The sequence below is a fragment of the Rhinopithecus roxellana genome, chromosome 18, assembly GCF_007565055.1.
Source record: "Rhinopithecus roxellana isolate Shanxi Qingling chromosome 18, ASM756505v1, whole genome shotgun sequence".
Taxonomy (NCBI): Eukaryota; Metazoa; Chordata; class Mammalia; order Primates; family Cercopithecidae; genus Rhinopithecus; species Rhinopithecus roxellana.
The window spans coordinates 94,206,542-94,233,753 of record NC_044566.1 but is presented as its reverse complement, the minus strand read 5'-3'; the positions used below and the strand labels follow the sequence as shown (position 1 = coordinate 94,233,753).

Sequence of the window (27,212 nt, the reverse complement as noted above, 5' to 3'; positions counted from 1 at the left end):
ATGAAGACTTAAAAAAATTAAAAGATAAATCCACCTACAACTATCAAGTCATGACATTAAACCATACAACAAACTCGTAGCATTCACACTGATAATAACCACTGAGGAGCCTACCAAACTCTGAGGGGTGTCATGGGGTGTTTTAAATTTTCAAGAACACAGTGAACCGTGACCTTGGCCAGAAGCTGCTGTTTCAGCAGCAGGTTGTGCTGTGCTCCTTTTGAAGACACATTTGTGAAGCTGGGTGTTTGGAGGGCTGCTATGATAAAAGGCAAGTAGTCAGTGAGGGGCAGGAAATGCGAATGGTGCTGGTCAATATGACCCAACGGCTGAGAAGCTGTCAGTGTCCAACAGGCACACACCACCCATTTGTAGTTAGTTGTGATTATTAAAAATAAAATTAGCCGGGCGCAGTGGCTCAAGCCTGTAATCCCAGCACTTTGGGAGGCCGAGACAGGGCGGATCACGAGGTCAGGAGATCGAGACCATCCTGGCTGACACTGTGAAACCCCGTCTCTACTAAAAAATACAAAAAACTAGCCGGGCGAGGTGGCCGGCGCCTGTAGTCCCAGCTACTCGGGAGGCTGAGGCAGGAGAATGGTGTAAACCCGGGAGGCGGAGCTTGCAGTGAGCTGAGATCCGGCCACTGCACTCCAGCCCGGGCGACAGAGCGAGACTCCGTCTCAAAAAATAAATAAATAAATAAATAAATAAATAAATAAATAAATAAATAAAATTAAACTTTTTTCTTTGAATGTATGCATATTATTTCTTTTAAGTGCCTACTAAATTGTTAGAATGTAAGTACTTGTTAAGTTATTTGGTTCTACGTACCTAATAAACAGAACTGTTGGGTGTGTCTTTTGGCCTAGGGATGCCATGAAGAAAAGTGACACTCAGGGTGCTGCGAATGGGGAATATTTGGGAACCTGCTATAAACAACTCTGGGCAGACAGGAAATCTCATGTGGAAATAAAATTTGTGATGTCCATGAAAAAACAGGATTTGAAAGCAGAAATCACTCCCCATCTTGGTACTATGGAATTTTTAAGGTAACAGGATTGACTTCCTGCTTAGATAAGATTTATTAAATAAATCACACAATTTAAAATGACTCTTTGGTCTGGTACATTCCGTGCTGAACCAAAAGGCGTGCCTCCAGCGGAAAGGCCTGGCTGGTTCGGCAGATGGCATCAGGAGATTTGGACTCTGTGTCTGGCAGCTGTGAGCACGCATTCTCCCAGACCCAAGCTGAAGACGCCGTTACCTGGCACTTCACCACAGGCTGGTCGTTTTCAGATCTCAGGAGGCAAATGAGCTGCCATGGACTGGGATATTTCTAAGTTAAAAAATAAATAAACAACAAAATATAGCCAGCCCCTAGGTTACACCAAAAGCATGTTTAAAAGTGACTTGGTTGTTGCCCTTCTAAATGTGATGGCTAATGGCATAAATTCATCATCTCTCAGGCAATGTCAAGATGGTCTTTAACTCTTTTTTTGTTTTGTTTTGTTTTGTTTCTTTGAGACGGAGTCTCGCTCTTTTGGCCAGGCTAGAGTGCAATGGTACGATCCTGGCTCACTGCAACCTCAGCCTCCCGGGTTTAAGCAATTTTCCTGCTTCAGCCTCCCAAGTAGCTCGGATTACAGGTGATCGCCACCAAGCCTGGCTAATTTTTTCGTATTTCTAGTAGAGACGGGGTTTCACCATGTTGGTCAGGCTGGCATCGAACTCCTGACCTCAGGTGATCTGCCCGCCTCGGCCTCCAAAAGTGCTGGAATTACAGGTGTGAGCCACCACGCCCGGCTGTTCTTTAACTCTTTAACCTTAGAAGGAATACCTGTGACATCAAGGTCATAAATCCTTCCCTCTGTTGAACACTCAGATTTATTCATTGCTATCCCTGAAATTGATTCAGTGTTAAAGACGAAGAAAAGAAGAGTCAGGGGAATTTGAAAATAGAAGCGGAGGCTTGAATATGTAGAACATTAAGCCTTATTGTCAGCCAGTGGCTGCATCTCCCCAGGAGAGAAACCATGTGAATGATCGTCGCAAGGGACAGGTAAAAACCCTGTGAAAAAACTATGGCCTTTTTCTGTACTCAGATAAGAAACGCATGCTATCACCAAATTATAATTTTTCTAATATAATCATATTTCATATTTAATGTTGAACAGCATTTGAAGAACACAGAAGTCAAGAAAAAGGTCCTCACTAAAGTAAAATTAGATCCTAAGTTCTCCGAGTTTCCAGCTTGATTCCAGAAGTAGAGTCCTAATTTAAGGCAAACAGATGGAAATGCAATATATCAAAATCAATATGCTTAGTTTGTTCCTATTTTGTATGTCTTTGTGTATGCGTTTGTATTTAATACCCTGGCCCAGAGCATAGCTTTTAAAATCCTTAAATGACACTTGAGTAAAATGAAAAGAAGATAAATTCATCCCTCCTCCCTTGGTACCACTGAGTAGGTGGAAAAAGCAACCCTGAGCCTCAGAATGCTTGCCTTTTAAAATGAATGTAATCTCAGAGTAGTTTTTATCCAGGCAGTGAATCACTTTTAAAACTCTCAGACACCATGCTCCAAAGACATTAAAAAAACTGTGATGGCACATTCTCAGTGGAAACAGGATTCTTCTAACAGAGATGTAAGGAGAGTTTGCTCTTGAAGGAGAAGCACCAGGACTAAAATTAGCTAGAAACTCCCTGATGAACAGAGCTGCTAAAGCTGCCAGAAAAAAACTAGTAAACCCAGTTCAAAGATGAGGCTTCCCTGGAAGGTATTCCTAAAAGAGAACAGGGATTTAAGTCTTCAAGAAAGGAGGCAATATAGATAGCCTGAGGATAATAAGCCTGTCGTGGTGAATTCCTATGAAACGTGGATTTGGATTTTAAAATTTAAGAGTGAAAAAGTATTAAGTCAGTCTCAAGTGCTTTCCATAGCTGCACCATCAACCTGGAGCAACTGGAGGCCATGATGCTAAAGATCCGCAATGGCCTATTTCCAAGTTCTAAAGAAGTCCCCAGTCCTAACAAGGTGAATTCTGAATTGGAGAAGAGTCAAAAAAGTCAAACAGAAGTATTCAAACTGTGAACCACTGCAGACCACACCCTCTGAGGAAGGTCCCCTCCCTGCTTCTGGAGCAGTGGCTGGGAATGGGGCAGAGCAGGGCAGAGACAGAGCGAAGGCCCAGAAGAAAGGCAAAGGGAAACTTGTGACAGCAGCCAACATTTGCTGAGCGTTTACCGTGTGCCAGGCTCTGTTCCAAGCATTTTGCATGAATTAACTCTTTTAATCTTTACAGTGTCAACTAAGGAGAGCATAACTGTGAAAAAGACACATAAGTATCAACCAGATTAAGGACTGGGATTATTATTGTAGGATAAATTTGGGCATTGGTGTGGGTTTTCTCATGTTAACTCCTACTCAGTTTCATTCCCTACCTGAAATAGCATATTAACACCACCACCACCGGCAAAGGTAAAGACGTAATCTCAGAGCGGGCAAGTCCTGTGAGTTAATCAGATGAAGGCTGCCATTTATTTTATCCCATTAATTAGTCCCATTATTGGGTAGTCTAGCCACCAGCCAGAGTAGGCTGCTTTCTTTATTCACAACGTGATAAAGAGAGGGAGAAATAAAGACTGAAGAAGTCTGTGAGCACCTGTGACAATTCTGGGAAGATATATATATACACACACACACACACACACACATATATATGTAAACTGCTATCTCTGAGAAAAAGCTAGCACAGAAGTTCAATTAGTCAGAATATTAATAAGTACATTATGTCCGGTATTTTCTTATGGAGAAAGTATTTGAATTTTGATTTGTGTCAAGTGTTTTTCTCTCAGAGAGGGCTGCTCTTCTGTTATTTCACACATTAAAAGTCTTGTGGGACAGATTTTTGAAAACTGATTTTAGGATTGAATTCTAGCCATAAACTGCTATGTTCTTTGGGAATTACTATGTCATATTTCATCAAAATCGCTAACACTACAAATCAGTGTTCCCCTCCCCCTACCACCTGCAAAAATATTCCTTAACAGTGTACACAGTCCAATTAAGATTTAAAATGAAAACTCAACAAATGTTGAGCAAAAAGCAAACAGTGCAAGCCTGTGATTAACTGTATGATCCTGAGGAGTCGCAGGCATCCGGGACCTTTATTTCAGGGCGTGGCTGAGGGGTTTCAGTTGTTGATTATCACAAACAGGAAAAGAATACCCAGGGCAGAAACTCAGACTTCAAGGTCCTACCACACAAGTGTGACACGTTCACCAACTATCGGCTCCAAGACACTTTCAGAGTGATGGCGGAGAGAAGCCCACAAGAGCATGGAGCATTACCAATGCCGGAGATGGCGCCCAGCAGGTCCTTGTGCAGGCTGTTGTCCAGGGTGCTTCCCTTCTGCGGTGTCACCAGCGGATTCACAGCTGGCAGAGCCAGGGATTCGTCCTTCATAGACTGTCAAGGGGAGGAAAGCAGAAACAATCAAAGATGTCTGGAGAGGATTCCTCCCCTGTTCTTGGAAGTGCCAGGGCCAAGTGCAGCACCAAGACAGCCTGATGCATTCAACGTGCCTGCCTGCATGGGAGAAGCAGCCTTGAGGTGTGGGCGAGGGAGGAGGGTGGGATGGGTCAGAGTGGGAACAGGGGGCATGGGATATGGATGCTGGGTGGGGGTGGGGGAGAGAAATCACGTTCCATAAAGTCTTGTTTCTCTTTCCCCAGCATTTCTAACATCTTTCCCTTTCCAGAGCTCTGATGCCCAACATTTCCTTAGATTATTCTTTTTTTTTCCTTCAGAGAAAACCTCCCCTGCTCTTTCTAACTGGAATGTTGGTTCTTATCTGTAATGCGGGGAATTACGACGACAGCAGCAATGACAGTCTCTAGATGTTCGTAGCATCATGTGAACTTCAGTGGAGAAATCATACTAATTTTGAAGTTAGGTCAAAAAACGGATTTCACTTTGGTGAAAGTGTTCATTTTTGTTAGGACTGGAACAGTTCAGAGAGGTCACATTCTACTCTGAATTACTCTGGTTTGAAAAACAGACAGGGTTAGAGAATACATGTGTGAAATGCAATGTTGTACAGGGTGAGATAAGCGAGGTACGCTTAGGATAGAGAGAGTTTCTGCCCTTTAGAGCAGCCACACATGCACAAAACCTATACATATGGCTCATCTCAGTGTAATGTTATTTAGAAACATAATTGGAGGTGAAGAAGTAGTGTAAAAATGGGACACTGCATCACTGTTGGGGTGGGAGGGAGGGACAGAAACATATATGAGACTCTGCAAGTGTACACCCATAATGACAAGGTGGGAAGATGAACAACCAAGTCAGTTCATGAGACCAGAGTACCAGGGAAAGAGGAAATGCTAAAATAACGTGCTGAAATTCATAGCAGATAAGCCCTCTGAGGCCAAGACAGAATCAGAAAGAGGAGTGCTGGTTTTAGATTGTAAAACTCTCATAAACTTTATTAATTAAAAATTATTATAGGTTAACATTTAAAAAGTCTTTTGCAACTGAAATGTGACAGGAAATTTGATAGTGATAATGCTTTGAAAAAGCTGAACTGCAAGATGATTCCAGGAATCCTTTTTAAAAAACAATCATATCAAAGGTACCAAAGACTGAGTAAAAAAAAGTAAAATCATCTCTAACCAAAAACTTTTGAGATAATTTCTGGGGTCATCTCTCTGTTGACTCAATTTCATCAGGAGAACATGGTTTTCATACTTATTTTTTAACAAAAATTGAAGGTTTAGTGATTGACCCCATCTTAGCCAGGAATGCAACTTACTAGGAGTCGCACTGGCAAAATAAAAGGGGGTGTGTACTGGGTTGAGTAGTGTCCCCCAACAAATTCATGTCTACCTGGACTTCAGAATGTACCCTTATTTGGAAATAGGATCTTTCCATTCTATATCTAAGATGTAAGTTAAGATGAGGTCATACTGGGTGGACCCTAAACCCAATCACTAGTGTCCTTATAAGAGGAGACGGGGCCAGGTGCGGCGGCTCACGCCTGTAATCTCGGCACTTTGGGAGGCCAAAGTGGGCAGATTGAGAGGTCAGGAGTTCAAGACCAGTCTGGCCAACATGGTGAAACCCTCTCTCTACTAAAAATACAAAAAAACTATCTGGATGTGGTGGTGGGTGCCTGTGGTCCCAGCTACTTGGGAAACTCAGGCAGGAGAATTGCTTAAACTCAGGGAGGTGGAGGTTGCAGTGAGCCGAGATTGTGCCACGGCACTCCAGTCTGGGCAACAGAGCAAGACTCTATCTTGGAAAAGAAAGAAGAGGAGAGGGACACAGAGGCACAGATAAACACCATGGAGAAGGGACACCAAGTGAGGGTAGAGGCAGAGACTGGTGCGATGCCACCACAAGCCAGAGAGCACCCAGGATTGCCTGCAGCGTCAGCAGCTGTGAGAGAAGCACGGCCCAGACTCCGCCCCAGGAGCCTCCGGTAAGAACCGACCCCACTGACACCTTGATTTTGGACTTCTGGCCTCCTGACTGGGAGAGCATAAACTGCTGCTGCTCTAGGCCACCCAGCTTATGGCGCTTTGTCCTGGGACCCAATACAGGCTGAATTGACGTGACCACACTTACGTACCATGCCGGCATTCACGGGGAAAGGTGACACATCCCTCACATTGATCCGCTGGACGTTTTCAATCAGCAGACCAAACAGAGGCAGGTAGAGGGTGGCTATCCTTGCCTGATGACTCTGAAAAGACACACATGGTAAGTTTGACCCAGGATTCTGAGAACTGAACTAAGTTGTCACTGACCATCTCCTTTATTTGGATCTTTCCTATAAAGACAGATATTTGATTTTAGTCCCAAAACAGAGCAAAGTTTTAGTGCTGTTACCATGAATTTTCTAATTGATTACTTTCTTTACACCACTTAAAATAAAGGACATTATCAATACACATTCCTTCCATTGAGGACCACTCACCCTTGAAGCATATCTGTCATCAAAAGAATGCTTTATCAGCAGGTTCTTGAGCACACTGATGGCGATCAGACGGACCTCCCGGAACTCCTGGAGGGCTGTCCCCACCTCCCTCAGTAACAGTCCCACCAAGAAGTGGTTTCTGCAGAACTCATCTGTTAATGAGTAGTCAAGCTGGAGGTCTGAAATGAGGATAGAAACTACTTGAGGTAGGAAAGATGCAATGCTCTTTGAATAAAAAAAAAAAAAAAACAAAAAACTAAGACCCATCCTCTGCAATCAGTCCACCCTGGGTGTCAAGAGATGATTAGACTTGGCTTCAAATGAGAAAGGATCAATTCTACAAGGCTGCTCTACTTCTTAGCACATGAGAATCTTAAATGAAAACCAAATTTAAATACAATTAAGTGCACTGGATTTTGGAACATATTGCATCCTACATAATTAAATTAGTGAACAGTTTAAGTACCAATTTTTAGACTAGAGCACAGCATATGTTACATTAAAAATATAACTTTGTTAGCGACAAAGTTAAAAACGTTATACTAGCTAACAGAATTGTATAAGAGCAGTTTGTGCATAACAAACATGTAATTAAATAATAAACATACATGGCTTATTAAATTATTTACTGGCCGGGCGCGGTGGCTCAAGCCTGTAATCCCAGCACTTTGGGAGGCCGAGACGGGCGGATCACGAGGTCAGGAGATCGAGACCCTCCTGGCTAACACCGTGAAACCCCGTCTCTACTAAAAATACAGAAAACTAGCCGGGCGAGGTGGCGGGCGCCTGTAGTCCCAGCTACTCGGGAGGCTGAGGCAGGAGAATGGCGTGAACCTGGGAGGCGGAGCTTGCAGTGAGCTGAGATCCGGCCACTGCACTCCAGCCTGGGCGACACAGCAAGACTCCGTCTCAAAAAAAAAAAAAAAAAAAAAAAAAAAAAAAAAAAAAATGTTATTTACTATATGAGTTCATATATTCCTTTCCTGGTCATTAATGCCTATATATTCCATTAAAACCCAATGTATTTAAAATAAACAAATTAATACATAACCTACTTATTCTGCTATCTCTGAATGAAGAACTTATTTAACGCAGTATTTCCTAAGATATTCTCCTAATATTTCTCCACCTCTGAAAACAAATATAAATTTAATATAAGCTAAAATTAAAATGGAGAAAGCATCAAACCAAACTGGTAAATCACCAGCAAGCTAAATGACAAAATTGAGAGCTCTTCTGGAAACTAGATAGGAGCAAACATGAACTCTACTCTGGAAGGGTACATAAAAACAGCTGAACATCACTCTGAAGATGAAATACACATTTCAGGAAGCTGAAGCTAGGCTTGTGAATTGTCAGACTGACTCCATTATTAAAGGAAAGTCTATAGATCTCTCCCTTTGCCTTTCATCCCGTATCAGATAGCTACTAACTAAATCTACCCAAAATACGGACACAAGTTCTACGAAACCCTTTAGTAGAAGGGGGGGAGCAGTCATTTTCTAGATTAATTATGTTCATTGTTTATGATTATTTCACCTAGTTTATCCAAACTATAAGTCATAGCTTGAGTTCACATAAATCTCTTAGAAGAAACTACTTATGGGTTTAACTGTGTGTGTGCTCACACATCTGTGTGTATGAATGTGCATGAGAAATTACATGGTCTGGATGTGTGTCCCCTCTGAATCTCATGCTGAAATTTGATACCCATTGTTGGAGGTGGGGCCTGGTGGGAGGTGTTTGGGTCATGCGGGCAAATCCCTCATGAATGGCTTGGTGTCCTCCTTGCCATAATGAGGGAGTTCTCGCTCTGAGTTCATGAGAGATCTGTTTACAAGAGTGTAGCACCTCACTCCCCATCTCTTTTGCTCCCTCTCTCACCATGTGACATGCTGGCTCCCCGCTTGCCCTCCACCATGATTGGAAACTTCCTGAGGTCTCACCAGAAGCCAATGTTGGCATCATGCTTCTTGTACAGACTGCAAAACTGTGAGCCAAAATAAACCTCTTTTCTTATTTTTTTTGAGAGAGGGTCTTGCTCTGTTGTGCAGGCTGGAGTGCCATGGCATAATCTGCCTAGATTGCAGATTTCACTGCAATCTCTGCCTTCTGGTCCTAAGTCATCCTCCCACGTCAGCCTCCCATGTAGCTGAGACTACAGGTGTGTGCCAACACGCCAGGCTAATTTTTGTTTTCGTTTTTTTTTTTTTTTTTTTTTGTAGAGACAGGGTTTCATTATGTTTCCCAGGATGATCTTGAACTCCTAGGCTCAAGTGATGCTCCCAGCTCAGCCTCCCAAAGTGCTGGGATTATAAGTGCGAGCCACTGCACTGGCCCTCTTTTCTTTATAAATTACCCAGTCTCAGGTATTCCTTTAGAGCAACACAAATGGACTAACACAAGAAAGGAGGTGAAGGTGGGGGTGGCAGGTAAGTGAGAAGAAAGAAAATGAAAATTCTAAAAAACATTTATTCCTATCAGTATAGTAAGGCAAATTACCCACACATGTCCCCCAAAACTGAGCGAAGGCTGTCTTGCTACCAAATACCCTAGAAGTCTATAAGAGCTTGTGCTGCCCTGCCGGGTCATAGGGAGACGGGCATCAGCACACATTCACTGCACAGCCACTGGGCAAAAAGAGCTCCCTGGGCTCTGTACCAGGTGGAGGGAAGGAGAGTCCCCAGGTACAGGAGACTGGCTGCGGCTGTGGTGAGGTTGGGGGCGCAGGGCAGGAGAGAATGGTTAATTCCAGTGGGGGAACTGGAAGAGGCTGAGGAGACCCTGGGAGGCCCCATGCAGGAGGTATGCAGTGGCTGGCTTGGGGAGGAAAATGAGGATTCCCCAGGGAGGGGCTATTTGAGGTGGAGGGTGGCATGATGTGTCTGAGGAGCTGGGAGTTGGCAGGGATGCCTAGAATGTGCAGAATGAGGGGGTGTGAGACCACAGAGGTGGGAGGCCAGGGTTAGATCAGGGGACACTGAATACCTATCTGTTCTCTTAGCCCAGAAAAACTCTCCCCCAGATATGTGGGCACTTGGCTCACCCCTCACCTTCTTCCAACTGTTATCTGGCCACTCTGTCTCAAATGTCACCCCTTTTCATATCTCCTTTCCTTGCTTTGTTTGTTCTCCTTAGGATGTATCAGTGTCTGACATTCTATATATTTTGTGTATGTAGAATAGCCAGGGATTATCATCCAGGTTGTACATAACTTATTCTGAAGCTGGACACAGTTGGTGCGGGGCAAATATTTGTTGAATGCATGAATGCCAGCTCCAGGACCACAGTCCCCCTGCCTGATCCTTAAAAGGCAGTACCAGTCTGTTTGGGGGAAAGTTGTTTGTCTCTGAATGAAGGCCTTAGTGTGTTTCTCTCGGAATTCAGAAGCAGTTAATTCAGGTGCCATTAGCAGTTTGGTGGCATCCTTCCACTTTTTCTCTCCTTTAGCACAAAATACCTGAGCACATACAAGGAACTAAGCTCAATAAATATTGCTTGACAGACCTGACAGACTAATTTGTTCAATTTGATTTACTCAGTGAAGACAAAGACATTTCTATGAGCTCAACTCTCTTCAAACTTAAAGATAATACAGGACATTAATAAAGACTCAACATACAAACATGAAAAGCATGTAAAAAAGCCACATTGCTTGTGATTTTGATTACTGCCACCACTATGGACAAGGGCTATGAAAATAGAACAATGGATTTTGGGGGTGAAGCAGGGATGTTTGTTTTACTTCTTAAAGAAACATCCTAGAGTACCCAGTGACTTCAGGAGCAAAAAACCAGATGCCTCCCTGGGATGTTACAGCAATGTCTTAGCTCCAGTGAAAAAATCACTAATTTATGGTCAGCTTAAAAATTAATCAAATTATATAGGAAATGCTTAACAGAACAGCATATGGAAGCAGTTCAGCCATCACTTGCATTCTTTATTTTTTAGAGGAGGAAAATGCAAGAAAGCACGCGTCACACCCCACACCTACCTACAGGAGTGTCATTTGACTCCACAGTTGGTGAAAGAAAAGCTAATTCATAAGAAAAAAGGAAAAGTGAAACAAATAAAAATAAGCTATAGCAACTGAAATAGATTTCTTTTCTTTAAGCAAAGGGATTTTTCAATGAAATAGCCATACTAGCATGATCTATAGTCTGATACGTTTGCTGAAAAGTTCTCATATTTTATCAATATTTTTTGAAATAGAAATTTCATGAGAAAAAAATTAATAAAAAAATCAGAAAATTCAAATATCATGTTTGAATCAATTATCTTTTCTTATTGAAAATAAATGTCTCTCTTTGTGAAAAGGTTAATGGATATAAAGATAGATTACCTTGGTATCTTTGAATCCTGCCTTTTCCAAATGGCATTGGTAAGTTCAATGGAATATAATGTTCATGGTTGCACACTACACGGAGAAATTCAAACTTGTATTCAAAGAGGGTCTGCAGGAAGAAGTGTTTAGTCATAAATACCCAGCTGGATATTTTACACAGGATTCTAAAAAATCTATTAGCAATAGTATGTCAGAAATAGTCATTAGCCTCTTGACCTTCTTAGAACTGCATATTCTATTGCATTGTACAGATTTCAGGATGGCTGAAGGGAATGATTTGAAAACTAAGGACACATTTCATTAAACAATGTCTTCAACTGGTTTTTAGGGCATTTATTATTTATGCTCCTCCCACTTCAATGAAGGATTTCAGGTAGCTTATAATTACAGACACAGGCTCAATACAATAAAAAAATTAGTAAGGCAGAGCTTTTTAAAAAAATAAAGGAAAAAGGTAATTCCACCAGAGAAAGCTACATGGTGACTTCTGTTACCAGTAACAACCCCCACATTACCTTTGGGTCTCCAGGAGCAAAGCAGCTAATGTAGTTGTTGATCTGCTTGAAGACAAAGCCCCTGTCCATGAAGGTGAAACATCTCTGTGGAGGAAAACAAGCAAAAAGGTATTTCAGGTCCAAACATTTCAGAAATTTGGATTCAAAGCAGCATTTATTGCTAATAAGTTTTTCCACTGACACAAAAAACATGCCATCAACACTGCCAGAGCACCTACTCTATTCTAGTCAGTCTGCTAGACAGCTCGTAAAAAGTGCATCTTTGTCCCATAACTGACATCCTCTTCCCTGCACGTCCCCACCTTGATGAAGACAGCAAGGCTATGATTTGCGTTCTTAGATGCCTCTGGATTATCTCGAAACTTCTGAGTGATGTGTGGCATCAGCATATTTACAACAGTTTCCACTGCATGATGATAGGATGCAGGAAATCTCTGGTTTCGCAGCAACTAAAAAGAATTCAGAGCAAACATTTATTATTTATTAAGTTGCAATCATTTGGGAGGAAAAAAAAATCTCATCCCTGAGTCCAGAGTTTCTTGCTGGGTGTGGTGGCTCACACTTGTAACCCCAGCACTTTGGGAAGCCAAGATGGGAGGATCACTTTAGCCCAGGGATTTAAGACCAGCCCAGGCAACACAGCAAGACTCCATCTGTACAAAAATTAGGTGGGTGTGGTGGTGTGCATCTGTAGTCCCAGTTACTCAGGAGGCTGAGGTGGTAGGATTGCTGGAGCCCAGCAGTCTGAGGCTGCAGTGAACCAGGATCAGCCACTGCACTTCAGCCAGGGTGACAAAGCAAGGCCCAGTCTCAAAAAACCTCATAAAACCTCAGAGTTCTAGTCTTGTTTATCTGAAATTAGAAAAAATGAATTAACGCTCCTTCTTTCAAAGTACCGTACAAGTGTTCAAATACTTCAAATAAGTGCTGTGGATTAAAACTGGAACCTCAAACTTCAGTGTAATAAAGATCACCTAAAAAATGTTTGTAAAAAGATGGAGATTCTGCATCCATTCCCAAAGATTCTGAGTCAGGAGCCTGGCAGGGGGTGCAGGGAGAAGGGGCAGGAACCTGCATTTTTACTGAGCATCTTTGATGATTCTGGTGCCTGTACCTCTCAGAGATCTCTTTAGAAAGCACTGGCTTACATTTAGGCTCCAAATATTCAAACTGAAAATACACATTTTGATGACTGTGCATGATTAGTTTAAACTGCTTGGCAGCAGTCTTCTTACAATCAACTTTACACAGTAATCTTTCCCCAACAGGGACCTACAAAATTAATCAGATTACTTAGCAATTAGCTAACACTTACATATATCTTCTACATGTCAGACACTGTACTACATATTTGTATGAAATTTTTCATTCAATTCTTGTAATACCCCTATAAGTTTAATTCTCATTTGTTAAAGGGGTCAGAGAGGTTAGGTACATGTGTCCTTAGTCACACAACTAACAACAACGATTCAGACCCAGGTCTACCATGGAATCCAAAACTTGGGCACTTTCTGTTACATGAAGCCGTACTCCCCCGTGTCTATAAATAGAATAATTTAATGAGAGCCTGAAGTAGGAAGGATGCTCCATTACATTGATCCATTCACGCATTTAATTCTAACAGTTGCAAGAGGGGGTATTTTCATCCCCATTTTACAGACCGGAAAACAGGCTTAGAGAGCTCACTAAAAAGTACTAATTGATCTTTAATATAACAGTTCTTGTCTTCCCCCTTTTAGTAACAGAACAGTAACAGTTTTACAGGGGCACACGGCTGCCCAGCCAGACTACATTTTCCAGTCTAACTTACCACTAGGTATGAGCCACATGACCAAATAATGGAAGGGGTGCGTGCCTCGTTCAGGCCATGCTCCTAAAAGATGCCGCTGGCCTCCCTTGTTCCTTCCTGTGCCACTGCCTGGACTGCACTGTGGCAGTGAGCCAGCTTCTCAGCCATGTGGATGAGGTTAACATCGCAGGCTGGATAACTGGATCGGAGGAGCTTGAGTCACTGAACGACCTTGGGGAACTAACTGCCCTGCTCTCCAAACTGCCTACCAGCTCATGATTGTCCAAGAGAGAAATGAACCTTCTGTCAAATTTAAACCACTATTATTATGGCCTGTTTTAGAGCACCAAACCAATGTCCCAATATCAAACAAACAGTATTTTCTAAAACTGGGAACTGGAACCTAGACATTTCTGACATGACAGCAGGGATTATCTTATGCATTAAATGCCAGAACCTATTAGGAATATTTGAAATACCAGCTTTATAACAATTTCAATTCTCAAACCAATAACGAGGAAATGTTTATAAACTTACATAGCGTCAAGAATCCAGTGAGGAAAGGATCAGTAATAAAAATGTGAAGTTCACCAACTTTAAAAAACAGAATGGCAAAATGTGAAATTCCAAAGGGATTTGGTTGCATATGTGCGACCAATAACTCTATACCCTGAGATGACAGCATCAATAGACGACCAATTTCCAAGACTGCAGGCAAGGCCAACTCTAACCCCAGGCATGACTGCTAGCTACCCAAGCTGGCTGCTCCTGAAAAAGAGGTATCCCAAGAAATGCTTGAGGCCTTCACAATGGGGCTGAATCAATGGCTGCTAAAACCAGGAAAAGCAGGTGGAGAACTCTATCATGGACAGGTTGAGTGGGCACCATGTAAACCTATTAATCAACATTATTATAACTAAAATTAGAACAGCTGGGCGTATATGCCTCCTGATGTGATGTAATAGTAACAGCTATGAGGTATTCTTGCCAGAAAAAAAAAATCAAACCTGAATCAAATTAAGTCTCTAGATCCAACCACAAGTTCACAGGGGACACAGGGGACAGAGAACCATGTATGTAACACGGTGAGGCTACCATCTGCCAAATCTAAACTGTGGGACATTCTGCTGGACACATGACCCACTTCTTCAACAAATATGTTGCCAAAAAAAAAAAAAGTCCAAACAGATGAAAAGAGAACAGTTTAAGAATCAAAGAAACTTCAGAAACACGGCAACTAAATGCAATGTGTGAACTTTGTTTAGATCCGGAAGCAGACAAACCCAACTATAGAAAGACATTTTCGAGACACCTGGGGAAAACTGAATATAGACTGGATGCTAGACGATAATAAAGAAGTTTTGCTAATTTTGTGTGGTGTGATAATGTTGGTGGTTATAGCTTTTTAACAGGCTTATCTGTTAGAGATGACATGCTAAAGTGTCTAAGATGGAGTGAGAAAATATCTGGGAACAGCTTTAAAAACACTATAAGGTAAAAATGTGAGGGTGGGTATGTATCAAGCAAGGGCAGTAGAACACTGGCAAGTGGGGAGGCCAATCCCTCTCCTTCTGCACTTATTAGAAAATATAGTAAAATGTTTGTATTAAAAAGAAAGAATACATGGAGAAGAATGATGGATAATTTACATACCAACCCATCATTAGTGTTGTTCAGTGACTAGGCAATGACAACTCATGCCTTTGAAGGCTGAAATGAAGTTCTCCCTGCAGAGGCAAATAGCTGTTGTGAAGAGTCCTAATTGGCAATAAAACAGACTAAAGCCTTTTTACGAGGTGTGATACACATTTCTAAAGACCTAAGCAATAGAATGTTTTTATGGAGATTACTGCAAACTGAAATAGAAGAGGAAAATCTAAGATGATGCTCAGGTAGTGAGTACCTGATAGGGGCTTGGAGAAGAGGATACTGAGACACTAAGGGACTTCTCAGCCAAACCAACCCCAGCTCCCTGCCATGTCCTGCTGGAGGATCTCTTGCCGTGCGCTGTGCTGCACCGCAGCGTCTCTTTCCGTCCTGGCACCACCTGACAGGTGCTGCCTGTGTGGGGTCAGCCTGCCCAGCACATGTCCTCACAAGATCAGCCTCTCCAGCCACATGCTGGGAGCCGTGCCCCCATCCTCTGCGAGCCACACTTCTGTGCTGCCCACTGGCTGCTCAGTGCCTACCAACTGGCTCCTTGACTGAACAGGATCTCTCTGAAGACCCACACCCAGCCTGGCTGTGGAGGCCCCCATGGACGCTGCGGTTAACAGCCAGACCTTCGCAGACACCCAGGATGGGCTACTCCCTGCCCTACAGGTCATCTGCTCTCCCACAGCTGTGCTGCCCAATCATTGCTTCATGGGTGAGGACTTCGGAATAATCTTCAAATGTTCACTTCTTTGTTCTGCACCGTGTTCTTCCACTCTCTGGTGTGGTTCAGAGGCCTCTCCTCTATGGGCTATTTTACTGCTTTCCAAGGTAAATAAGACTTTTAATTAAGAAACTTCCTCTTTGTGGCTTAGCAAACAACAAAAGTAATAGGGCTGAGAAGAAATTTACCAATGACATTTCCCTGCATTCTGGTTACTCCCCTTTATCAAGATCCCTATGTTATTTCCTCTTTCTCTCATTTTCTTCTACAACTTGTTTTTGTTTTGTTTTGTTTTTTGTGCTTTTTTGTTCTGTTTTGTTTTTGAGACAAGGTCTCAGTCTGTCACCCAGGCTGGAGTGCAGTGGCACAATCACAGCTTACTGTAGCCTCATCCTCCTGGGTTCAAGCGAGCCTCTCACCTCAGTCTCCTGAGCAGCTGGGTAACAGGCGTGTCACCATGCCCAGCTAATTTTGTTCACCTTTTGCAGAGGTGAGGTCTCACTATGTTGCTCAGGCTGGTCTTGAACTCCTGGGCTCAAGCAATTCTCTCAGCTGGGCCTCCCAAGTGCTGGGATTACAGATGTGAGCCATTGCACCTAGTCTACAAACTCCATTCTCCCTACTTCCTCATCATTTTCATTCCCAAAGATCAGCATGTTTACCTCACTCTGCCTTGCTGACACAATGAGAATGGCACCTCATATCTTCAGTTGCAGGTAACATAATTAACTCCTGGCCCCACCACCATGCTGTGGAATCTACAGCTGCATTTGTAACAAGGCCACCCGTGCCTCCATGCCTCACATGGCTGCTCCCTGTCAGTGACTAAGGATGGCAAGGAAGCTGCAGCAGGCTTGTTGCTGGGGGATGTGGGACTCCATGATGATTGAGGAGGAGGCTTGAGGCCTCTCCAGTGCCTTGCTCACCTCTCTTACTTAGAGTTCCACTGTGGACCAAGATGCTTCCTTCCTTCTCTCTCTACTTAACATTAGGTCACACACACACTTTTCCCCAGAGAAAAGCTTAGGCTTATGGTTTCAGCAGATTGGTACTCACAAATCTATTTCTTTAGTTCTGTCTGTTCTCTTCCCTGTCCAAGGCTGAACCTTCACCTGCCAAATAGAAATGTGTTTGGCTGTGCCTTGGCCCTTTGTGGAACAATGGCTGGTGACTTCCCAGTATCTGTTCTCTCTTCCCTCTCATGGTAATAGAACCTCAACTTTTAACTAGGTTCATGGATACCCAAAGTAAAGACTACATTTACCAGCATCCCTTGCAGCTAGGTACCATCATGGCTAACTCTAGCCAATACGATAGCAGTGGCAGTGATGTGGCAGTGCAACTTCTGGGTCATATCCTTAAAGGGAAAGGTGCATCTTCCGCTCCCTACTGGCTCCAGCATGGATGTGGTGGTGAACCCAGTTAGATCAAAAGGAGGAGCAGCACTCCAGGGGGCAAACAGGGAGGCCTCTCATAACTGTGGAACAGAAGCCTCTTATGAGCTTGGGTTTTTCAAGTAAAAAGAAATAAACTTTTACTTTCCTGTTTAACTCCCTGTTACTTCAGGTCTCTGTCATAGCCACTGAACCCGCAGCCCTAAGCACATCCCAAGCCGAGCTCATAACCTTGCATCTTCCCTGGTAAACCAAGTCCTCTACTCTACTGCCTCTCTCAAAAGCTCCTTCTTCCATGATCTCACGCTGAATATCTAGGTGGCCTTTCTTCCCCCACTCAAATCTGACCTTACTGTGCTGTTTTGTTTCAGTTAGGTTTACTGAGGTATAATTTACATACCATAAAATTCCAACTTGGAAAGTCTACAGTTTGATGAGTCTTGACAAGTGAATACGACTGTAACTATCACCACAGTTAAGAAGAGAAAGTACATCTGTTGTCCCCATCCCCACCTCCAGTCCGGGGCAACCACTGGGCTGCTCTGTGCTCTGTAGTTTTCCTTTTTCCATAACATCATATACAGGATATGGACCCAAATGGTATGTAGTCTTTTGGGTCTAACTTCTTTCAGTTCACAGAATGCTTTTGAGATCCAACCATGCTATTGCATGACTCACTACTTTGTGCCGTTTTTTTTTTTTTTGAGACGGAGTCTCGCTCTGTTGCCCAGGCTGGAGTGTGGTGGCCGGTTCTCAGCTCACCGCAAGCTCCGCCTCCCGGGTTTACGCCATTCTCCTGCCTCAGCCTCCCGAGTAGCTGGGACTACATTAGCTGGGACTACAGGCGCCCGCCACCTCGCCCGGCTAGTTTTTTGCATTTTTTAGTAGAGACGGGGTTTCACCGTGTTAGCCAGGATGGTCTTGATCTCCTGACCTTGTGATCCGCCCGTCTCGGCCTCCCAAAGTGCTGGGATTACAGGCTTGAGCCACCGCGCCCGGCCCCTTTGTGCTGTTTTATTACTAAGTAGTGTTCTATTATGTGGAGTTACCACAATTTGTCTATACATTTACCAGCTGATGGACATTTGGGTTGTTTCTAGTTTTTGATATGAATCTATCAAATTCTATTATGAATAAAGCTACTGTGGACATTTGCATTTAGGTCTTTACATGGATACATCTTTCATTTCTCTTCAGCAGGTATTTAGAGGTGGCACTGCACGGCTGAATGAATGGTTCTGTCTGAATAATCTCCCTTACTCATTCATAATGCTCTCCATCCTCATCCCCAGTCCCACCTGATCCCCCCAATGCCAGATCTTCATCAGCATCACCATAAAATGCCATTTCATATTATTGCAGTTAGAGAGCTAAAAAAAAAAATAAGTCAAAATTTAAAATGTCTGGTGAATCTGTTCCATATGCTATTTATACTTCAGGGGATAAGCAGACTTATTGATATGAAAGTTTCCAAGCCACTCTGCTAATCTTTATACTCTCTGTCATCTTGCCACTCCTACTAAGGAACCTACTCTGCCTCTCTAGGTCTCGACCAATTCGTCTGCTGCTTGGCTGCACAGCTCCCCATAATCTCATCTTTGTTTCTGAGCTCATCTTGTTTTTTAATCTTTCCCCTCTAATTTCAATCTATCCAGCCTGAACTCTGCCCCAGAGGCCTTACCTGGGCCTGAGCTATTTCCTCTGCCTGGTACTCATTCTCCTATCCCTAGATTGTGGTATCCTGCAAGGCCCAGGTAAAGTTCCACCTGTATCCCCACCTAAATCTATGATTCTTGAAGCTCACATATACACCTTCCTGCACTCTGCTCTTAAATGTTCCAAGCTGAATGTCTTCTTTCTCAAATGACTAGGTCAGCTTCAAGGTTAAGGGTTCAGTCTCAACTCCATTTGCATTTTTTCTCAATGCTTTGGACATTACAAACAACTGTTCAAAACACTCGAGGGTGACGTATGCATATTAACATTCTACCTATCACATTCGTATAGTGTTTACAAATTTGGTTAAGGGGAAGTCCAAACAGTTCATTTAGACTGCGAGCCATACCCTCCTTCTTTCACTTTATTCTTTTCTTGTTCAATTAAGCTAGAAAATGGTCGGAGGTTAAACAAGCAATACTTAAGGGCATATCTTCACCCTACCCTATGCTAGGTTTTCTAATCTCCTTTCTTCCAGTATACCTGTGGAATGCCAGCAATGGGCTTCACTCCGTGTGGGAGGAAAGGAAATGCAAAAGGAGTCTGCTGAAATTACAGCTGCTAAATATACATGGTGGAAAAGAAACACCGACAAACTGTTGACCACAGGGGCAGAGAGTGGGGAGAGGACTCCTCCACAGACCTTGATGATGTCTGCTTTACATTTTTCTCAAATGTCACCTGTAACTTCTAAGCACATGTCACCTATGAAACTAGAGTCTGGCACAGTCATACACAATCCATCCATACTCTGCAGGTCCATCTGCTGTAGTAGGAAAATTACTTATTTTAGATGCTAGTTCCAAGGGGCTCTGATTCACACTCTTCCTCAGTAATGTAACAATGTAGAGTTAGGTTGGTTGGGGACAAGAAGGTGGCCACTTCCACCTTCAGTAGGAGTGCGGCACTGGAAGTAAGCATACGCTGTGCCATGTCCCTCCATGTAAATATGCATTGAATGGACTCACTCAACTACCACCAAGAAGGACACAAATTGTACACTGAAAGCATCAGCTTAATACACAATATGCATGTGTAGATATCCTTGGGTAGAACACTTTAATCGGCACTGAAAGCATTATCTGGCTCTTATGAATCCAGGGCCCAGGTGCTCCTACAACACTGGTGTGTGCCTCATCATGGCACTTTAAGAAAGACTCCCCTGGCTGGGCACGGTGGCTCACACTTGTAATCCCAGCACTTTAGGAGGCCAAGGTGGGTGGATCACCTGAAGTCAGGAGTTTGAGACGAGCCTGGCCAACATGGTGAAACCCTGTCTCTATTAAAAATATAAAATTAGCTGGGCGTGGTGACGCATGCCTGTAATCTCAGCTACTTGGGAGGCTAAGGCAGGAGAAACGCTTGAACCCAGGAGGTGGAGGTTGCAGTGAGCCCAGATTGCACCACAGTATGCCAGCCTGGGCAACAAGAGCAAAAAATATTAAGGTCAGAAAAAATTAATAATTGTGGCCTAAAAATATTAAAAACCCTAAGGGGATGAGATCAAAGTTTTGGAAATCACAAATGGTATAGGAATGGCGAATATTCATAAATTCAGAAGACTAAAACAAGGAATTAGGACATAAAATGCTTCAGATGTAAATAAGACAGACGCAAAAACAACTAATTCAAACACAAAACTCATTACTCTTAAGATATGAGACACAGTGAATGAAGGCTTTAGGAAAACGTCAGAGGAGCTCTCAGCTCAACAGTGTGTGATGAGGGCAAAGAACAGCAGGGTGGCTGCAGGGCCAGAGAAGCAGAAGCCAGAGGGGAGGGCTCTCAAAGCGAAAATGCTGAACCCTCCAAGGTGGTAAGCAGGTGTTTGTGAATGTCTTTTTATAGTAAATTATGTTACGGTTAAGCTTTCTCCTTTGGGATACCAGTGTTTCCTCTTAAGCACTTTTAAAAAAAACTCTCTGAATATTGTTTTAGGGCCAAGATGTAATTAACTTAGAGAAAAGGTTGTGCATGGTAGCATTTGAGTGGTTTGTGTTAAGTTCCAAAAACAAACCATTTCCCAGAGCAGAGGTGTTGACAAATCATGTTGAAAGACCGGAAATGGCAGCACCCCTAGGAGAGACCAATTGGGACTCTGCCACAAGTTCTTGGCTCTGCTCCGTTGTGTGACCCTGGGCAGGTCACTTCACAGTCTACAGTTCTGTCTCTACCTCTGTGAGGCAGGGGAGGAGCTGGAACAGAAGATACGTTTCAGGTCATGACCACCCTTAAAGAGCTTTGGTTTAATTTGACATCTTGAGAACAAACATATGTAAGCAAATTCCTTTACTTATTTTCTAACGCAATTCTCAGAAAGGTGTCATTGGCACTTGATTTTGAATATCTTTCTTGTGAGTATTCCTGGAAGTGTTCGTGACCTCCTTGACCATCTCTCATGTGGTCTTCCTTGCAGTCATAAGGCAGAAAAGCCTTACGTTCATATAGTTTCCTGAACTGTGGTGCTGGGTCTCAAGCTTTCGCTAACACAACTCTCTCCACCTAGTCCTCATTCTCCTTCTTCACCTAGCCAACTCCTGTTTACCCATCAGAACCCACTGCAACGGACGCCTCTTCCAGGTGGTCTTCCCAGATTCCCCACACTCCTGAGCATATTGTGCCTATCTCTTCAGAGCACTCGTCATGAGGTAGGGCAGCCACTGAACGAAATGTACACTTTCCCACCTGAACTCCTCGAGAGCACAAATGATGATGCATTGAACTTTGTAATCCTTGGCGCCACAAACATGGTAGGGGCTCAATGAATAGTTGCGGAATGAATTGGTTATATTTTGAATATAATCAAGTTACCACTGCTTTGAAGGGATGACATTTATTTAGAGCCAAAAATAATAAAAAAATCCACTGGCGCCTTGTTACAGGCTGAACTGTGCCCCCCTCAAATTCATGTGTTGAAGTCCTAACCCCTAATACTTCCAAATATGACTGCACTTTGGGCCGAGGTTTTAAAAGAGGTGATAAAGGTAACGTGAGGTCATTAGGGTGGTTCTTAATCCAGTATGACTGGTGTCCGCATAAGAAGAGATTAGGACACAGACACTCACAGAAGGCAGCATCTACAAGCCAAGGAGAGAGGCCTCAGAAGAAAGCAGCCATATGTACGACTTGACCCAGGACTTTCAGCATCTCAATTGTTATAAAATAAATTTCTATTGTTTAAGCCACCCAGTCTGTGGTACTTTATTATGGCAACCCTAGCAAACGAACACAGGCTATAATCCTATTCTGTATATAACATAAAAAATATATATAATTTACCATTTTTACCAGTTTTAAGTGTACAGTTCAGTGGTAATAAACACATTCATAATCTTTTTCTCCCCCATCACCTCCTCCCTTTCTTTCCCATTCTCTGGTAACCAACAATCTATCTTCATCCAATCCACTTTTTTAGCTCCCACATATCAGTGAGACAACATTTTTTAACAGAAAAGTAATATATCTACATGATGTGTGTGTCTGTGTGCATGTGCACACACACTTAGCTGCGTACTGCCAAGCAGACAATCTGCTAGATTTTTCCTTGGCAGGCTGCTCTGGCATGATTTAGATGGAGCATTTCTCCACAGAAGGCAGGGCCCACTTCCATCTGGCATCTCCCTATGCACTAAAATCAGAAGCTTTAAACTGGATTCAAAAGAGGGAGAGAGAGAAAAGAAAAGGAGAAACCACCTGGCCAGGCCCAGTGTCTGCTTTATGGAAGGAAAAGGAGGGCTTTAGGTCTGAACCATCAACCTTCTGCCAACAAAATCTAGCATGCTTTCCAAGGCTTCCTCGGAGAGCCCAGATCCCTTGTGCAGGAGGCCTAGATTCTGCCCCTCCCTCCCTATCCCCTCTCCTGCCTACGAGGATTGCAGCATAAGTGTTCATTGTGAGACAGTGCCCAACACCACCCGCTCCCTGCACAAGCTCCTTCTGTAATACTTCAACCGGACTCTGCCTCCAAACAGCGACACTACTTCACTGTCACAAGAACAACTCCAGGACTCTGCAGGTCTCAGAGGAGCCCTGGAAACTTCAAAATGAGAAAGTGACATTGCCACTTCTGTTTACTGCATTGGAACTTTATAGAAACTTACCTACCTTGAGCCTCAGAGAGCCTGAGGTGGCCAACCACACCTCAACGGGCACCAGTCCCGACACAAGACCAGTCATCTCAGAGCTGAGCCCAGTGGGAACCAGAGAAAGCAGGGGGGACCCACGGTCAGAAAGGAACACACATCCAGGCTTCACTACAAGGGGACGCTGGGGCAGGGAAGAAATTTGAGGCTGCGCATTTGCCCCATCGAGATGGATGATCTCAGAGTCTATTGATTGATTGGTTTTGGAGAACATTAGATTGGTGAGATACTCCCATCTAAGACCCTGATAAATGTCTACAATGGTCCAGACACTTAATAAATGCTGGGTAATGACACTTTAAATTTATGCTGAAACCACAATTTACATTTCAACAAACGTGAAGATTTCTAAGCTAGTCAAAGGAAAAGACATATTTTTCTTTGGGTTAATAACTAAGTGATTTCAAGAATACAGCTGGCCGGGCGCAGTGGCTCAAGCCTGTAATCCCAGCACTTTGGGAGGCCGAGACGGGTGGATCACGAGGTCAGGAGATCGAGACCATCCTGGCTAACACGGTGAAACCCCGTCTCTACTAAAAAATACAAAAAAAAAAAAAAAAATAGCCGGGCGAGGTGGCGGGTGCCTGTAGATCCAGCTACTCTGGAGGCTGAGGCAGGAGAATAGCGTAAATCCAGGAGGCGGAGCTTGCAGTGAGCTGCCCGGGCGACAGAGCAAGACTCCGTCTCAAAAAAAAAAAAAAAAAAAAAAAAGAATACAGCTTTGGGGCCAGACTGGACTCAAAACCTGGCTGCTCCACTCACTGGTAGCATGACCTTGAGCAAGTAACTCAAGCATGCCGGCCTCAGTTTCGCCATCTATAAAATAGATAAGAAGAGTACTTCCCTCACAGGGCTGTTATGAAGCTAAAATGATTTATTACGTGTAAAGCACTTAGAACAGTCCTGTAACTGGCACAGAGAAAGCATGAAGAAACGTTAGCTACAAACCAACGAAAGAGATTTTTTTCCCCTAAGAACACAAGCTTCACTTGAAGCAACATACCTTAACTTTGGAGTTCTCTATCAAATGCTGAGCCATGGATTTGATCAGTACATCAAAGAAAAACCATGAATACTACAAGAAAAAAGAACAGGACCCAGTAAGAACAACAAATTAGTAGGTGAGCTGACAATGTTACTGACACAAAGCAGGTATGACCCTAAAACACAGCTGCACCTCTTGGGACATTATGATCAGAGCCAAGAGGAGAACGGCAGACGTCTTCTGCTTGCACAAGTTCAGCAACAAAGAGCTGCGTCCTGCCGGGAAACTGGACGCCTGTGCTCAGCGTGGCACAACCAGCAGGGGGCTCTGCGGGGTTACGGGTGTCGTCTTTCCCCTTTACTGACCTCTGCTTGGTGACACCTGTCGTTAGTATCTCTAAGTCAGTGACCTTCATCATTGATTTGAACATAATGACTATTAATCCTTAAGAGCCAATGAAACTCTGAACACAGTGATGCTTTGCAGCTGTTCTCTCAAGACACAATCAGAAAAGTTGGTATCAGAGAACAAACTCTGCTACCCCTTTTTAGGGGGTGGTGATTGTCTCTAAGAGCACTCAGAAAGGCTGTATTGATCAGGCTGTGGGGTGAATTCCTGTTAATCAGTTTCAATCGGAGCCACACTGACTCTCCTGACATACCTTCAGTAGTTTGTTGCTGGTGAGGAAATCAGCAGAAGGCTTGAGAATCGTGGTCATGGATTTGGTCAGTTCTTCATGCACTGTCTTGTATTCGGAGGCAACGTATGGTTCAGCCTTATACGCGTACTTTGAAGGAAAGGGAAAGAGACTTTAATGCACTGGCTCTCCAAGGTGGGCTGAAAGCTTGAGAGACTCCCAAGAATGGAAATCAGGGACTGAGGGACAATCTCCTTTGTGGGAGAGGAAGGTGTGGATACAAAGATGGGAAGGGTGAGTGTCATGTGATAAAAAGGAGTCCAGGATGTCTTCAAGAAACCATGTGAGTCATCCGACCCAGTCACATCAGTGACCAGCCAGCCCGTAACTCCACCGTTACCAGGGACTTCAAGGAATGTGTGGCACAGCAATAGATGACTGATATCCTCAAGGACCAGAACTTTACTTTTAAAATGACTGCATAGTTGTAATTTACAAAGGTATTTAATACTAAACAGAATATGTGCAACTGTTTAGAATAGTAACTGCCACTCTACTTACTGGATGTCATATATAAATAAATAACTTGTTGATGTTTATCCTAAAAACATCTCTTGCTGTCCCACAGAGTCATCTGATTTGACCGTAGCCAGAGCTAACCTTCCTATCTGGGAGAAGCGGTTTTGCTGGAAATTTTAGGTGGAAAAAAAAAAAAATGAAGACAACTAACTTTACCAGAGGCCTAGGCAAGAACAACTTAAAATTCTTCTTTAAACTCCTGCATTGAGTCATATTATTTGGAAAACCCATTAAAAGAAATGTAATTGAAGGAATGGAATTAAGTAAATTAATGAATGGCTGCCCCTCTTTGTACCTCCCCTATTCAGGTACAAGCGTTGGCTATGAGGAATAGAAGAGAAAACATAAGTTACAGGTACTTCCCCAAATAACCAGGCTTGTGAAAAAATAAGTCCTTAGAAGGAAAATTGGAGAACCACAGATGTAAGTGATCAGAACAGTGTGTTTTACATACCTTAACATATGACCTCAAGTGGCTCTCCAATCCTTCCTCATGGCACTGGGCAACCACATGAATAATGACCCTACACACCACAGGAGTGAATAAAGCAATGAATATGTAAAAATGGAAACATTTCATTATTATCACAGCAGTAGAACAATGATGATGCTATTGGCACTTAGGAAACAAGGAGACAAGGAATTAGATGGGGTCCTTACATACGAGATCAAAGACATTCCTTTTTTTTTTTTTTTTGAGACGGAGTCTTGCTCTGCCCCCAGGCTGGAGTGCAATGGCGCGATCTCGGCTCACTGCAAGCTCCGCCTCCCGGGTTCACGCCATTCTCCTGCCTCAGCCTCCCGAGTAGCTGGGACTACAGGCGCCCGCCGCTACACCCGGCTAATTTTTTTGTATTTTTAGTAGAGATAGGGTTTCACTGTGTTAGCCAGGATGGTCTCGATCTCCTGACCTCGTGATCCGCCCACCTCGGCCTCCCAAAGTGCTGGGATTACAGGCGTGAGCCACCACGCCCGGCCAAAGACATTTCTTAAATACAATGTTCAGCACATAGTAGCATCCCAGCTAAGCATGACTGTGCTCCAGATGTGGACAGACTGGAAGTGAGGAAAAGCATCCATCCATCCACCTCCTTACCGAGTCACGTTAACCGCGACTTCTTCCTGAGTGGCTCTGGTGAGGACTCGGAACAGCTGGTTTAGGATAGTGGGCAAGAAGGCGATCATCACGTGGCCTTCCATCGCGTGCAGACTCTATGGACACGGAATGGCACAGTTCATGTTATCCCTCTAAAAGTAAACCAGCCCAAAGTCATTTCCACTCTGTTCCAAATAAGGATGGAAAAACTCCCTCTAAAACAAAGGGAAGGCTGTGGTGGGCAGAATGTCCCCAGAGGCGTCTGTGTCTTAGTCCACCTGTGAAGACGTCACATGGCCCAGAGGAGGTAAGGCTGCTAGTTGGGCCTCATGATAGGGATTATCCAGGTGGGCCCATGGAATTGCAAAGGGCCATAAGCTGGATGAGGGAGGCAGAAGGGGATAGGAGTCAGAGGCAGCTGGGATGGAGGAAGCAAGGTCAGAGAGACGCTGTGCAGCTGTCTTTGAGATGGAGGGAGGGGCCACAAGCAATGACACATAAAAACTTCACTGTTTATGTGGATATGTATTCCATTTTCCTTCTTAAACCAAACAAATTTCTATCCCATTTCTCAGATTTCTTCCTTTGTCCCCATGCCCTTTTAGCTATTTCCCCTTTCCAAAATGCTCCCCACAACCACATTCTGGATGA

The 27,212-nt window shown here is 43.5% G+C and overlaps 1 protein-coding gene across 17 annotated transcripts in view; it reads right to left on the bottom strand.

The window, feature by feature from the left end:
* Positions 1-27,212, bottom strand: part of DOCK9 (dedicator of cytokinesis 9) — a 306,369-nt gene that overhangs the window by 66,708 nt on the left and 212,449 nt on the right. For 9 of the 17 annotated variants that reach the window (XM_030922003.1, XM_030922011.1, XM_030922008.1 and 6 more), the window contains exons 24-33: positions 26,562-26,677; positions 25,920-25,989; positions 24,911-25,036; positions 24,268-24,339; positions 12,149-12,295; positions 11,847-11,930; positions 11,329-11,440; positions 6,987-7,165; positions 6,639-6,752; positions 4,354-4,471 (exon numbers count right to left, since the gene is read on the bottom strand). In XM_030922003.1, coding sequence (XP_030777863.1) covers positions 4,354-4,471; positions 6,639-6,752; positions 6,987-7,165; positions 11,329-11,440; positions 11,847-11,930; positions 12,149-12,295; positions 24,268-24,339; positions 24,911-25,036; positions 25,920-25,989; positions 26,562-26,677 — 1,138 coding nt within the window. Of the gene's footprint in view, positions 1-4,288; positions 4,472-6,638; positions 6,753-6,986; positions 7,166-10,980; positions 11,023-11,328; positions 11,441-11,846; positions 11,931-12,148; positions 12,296-24,267; positions 24,340-24,910; positions 25,037-25,919; positions 25,990-26,561; positions 26,678-27,212 lie in introns of those variants that run through there. The other 8 variants (XM_030922001.1, XM_030922004.1, XM_030922009.1 and 5 more) reach the window with 2 other exon arrangements.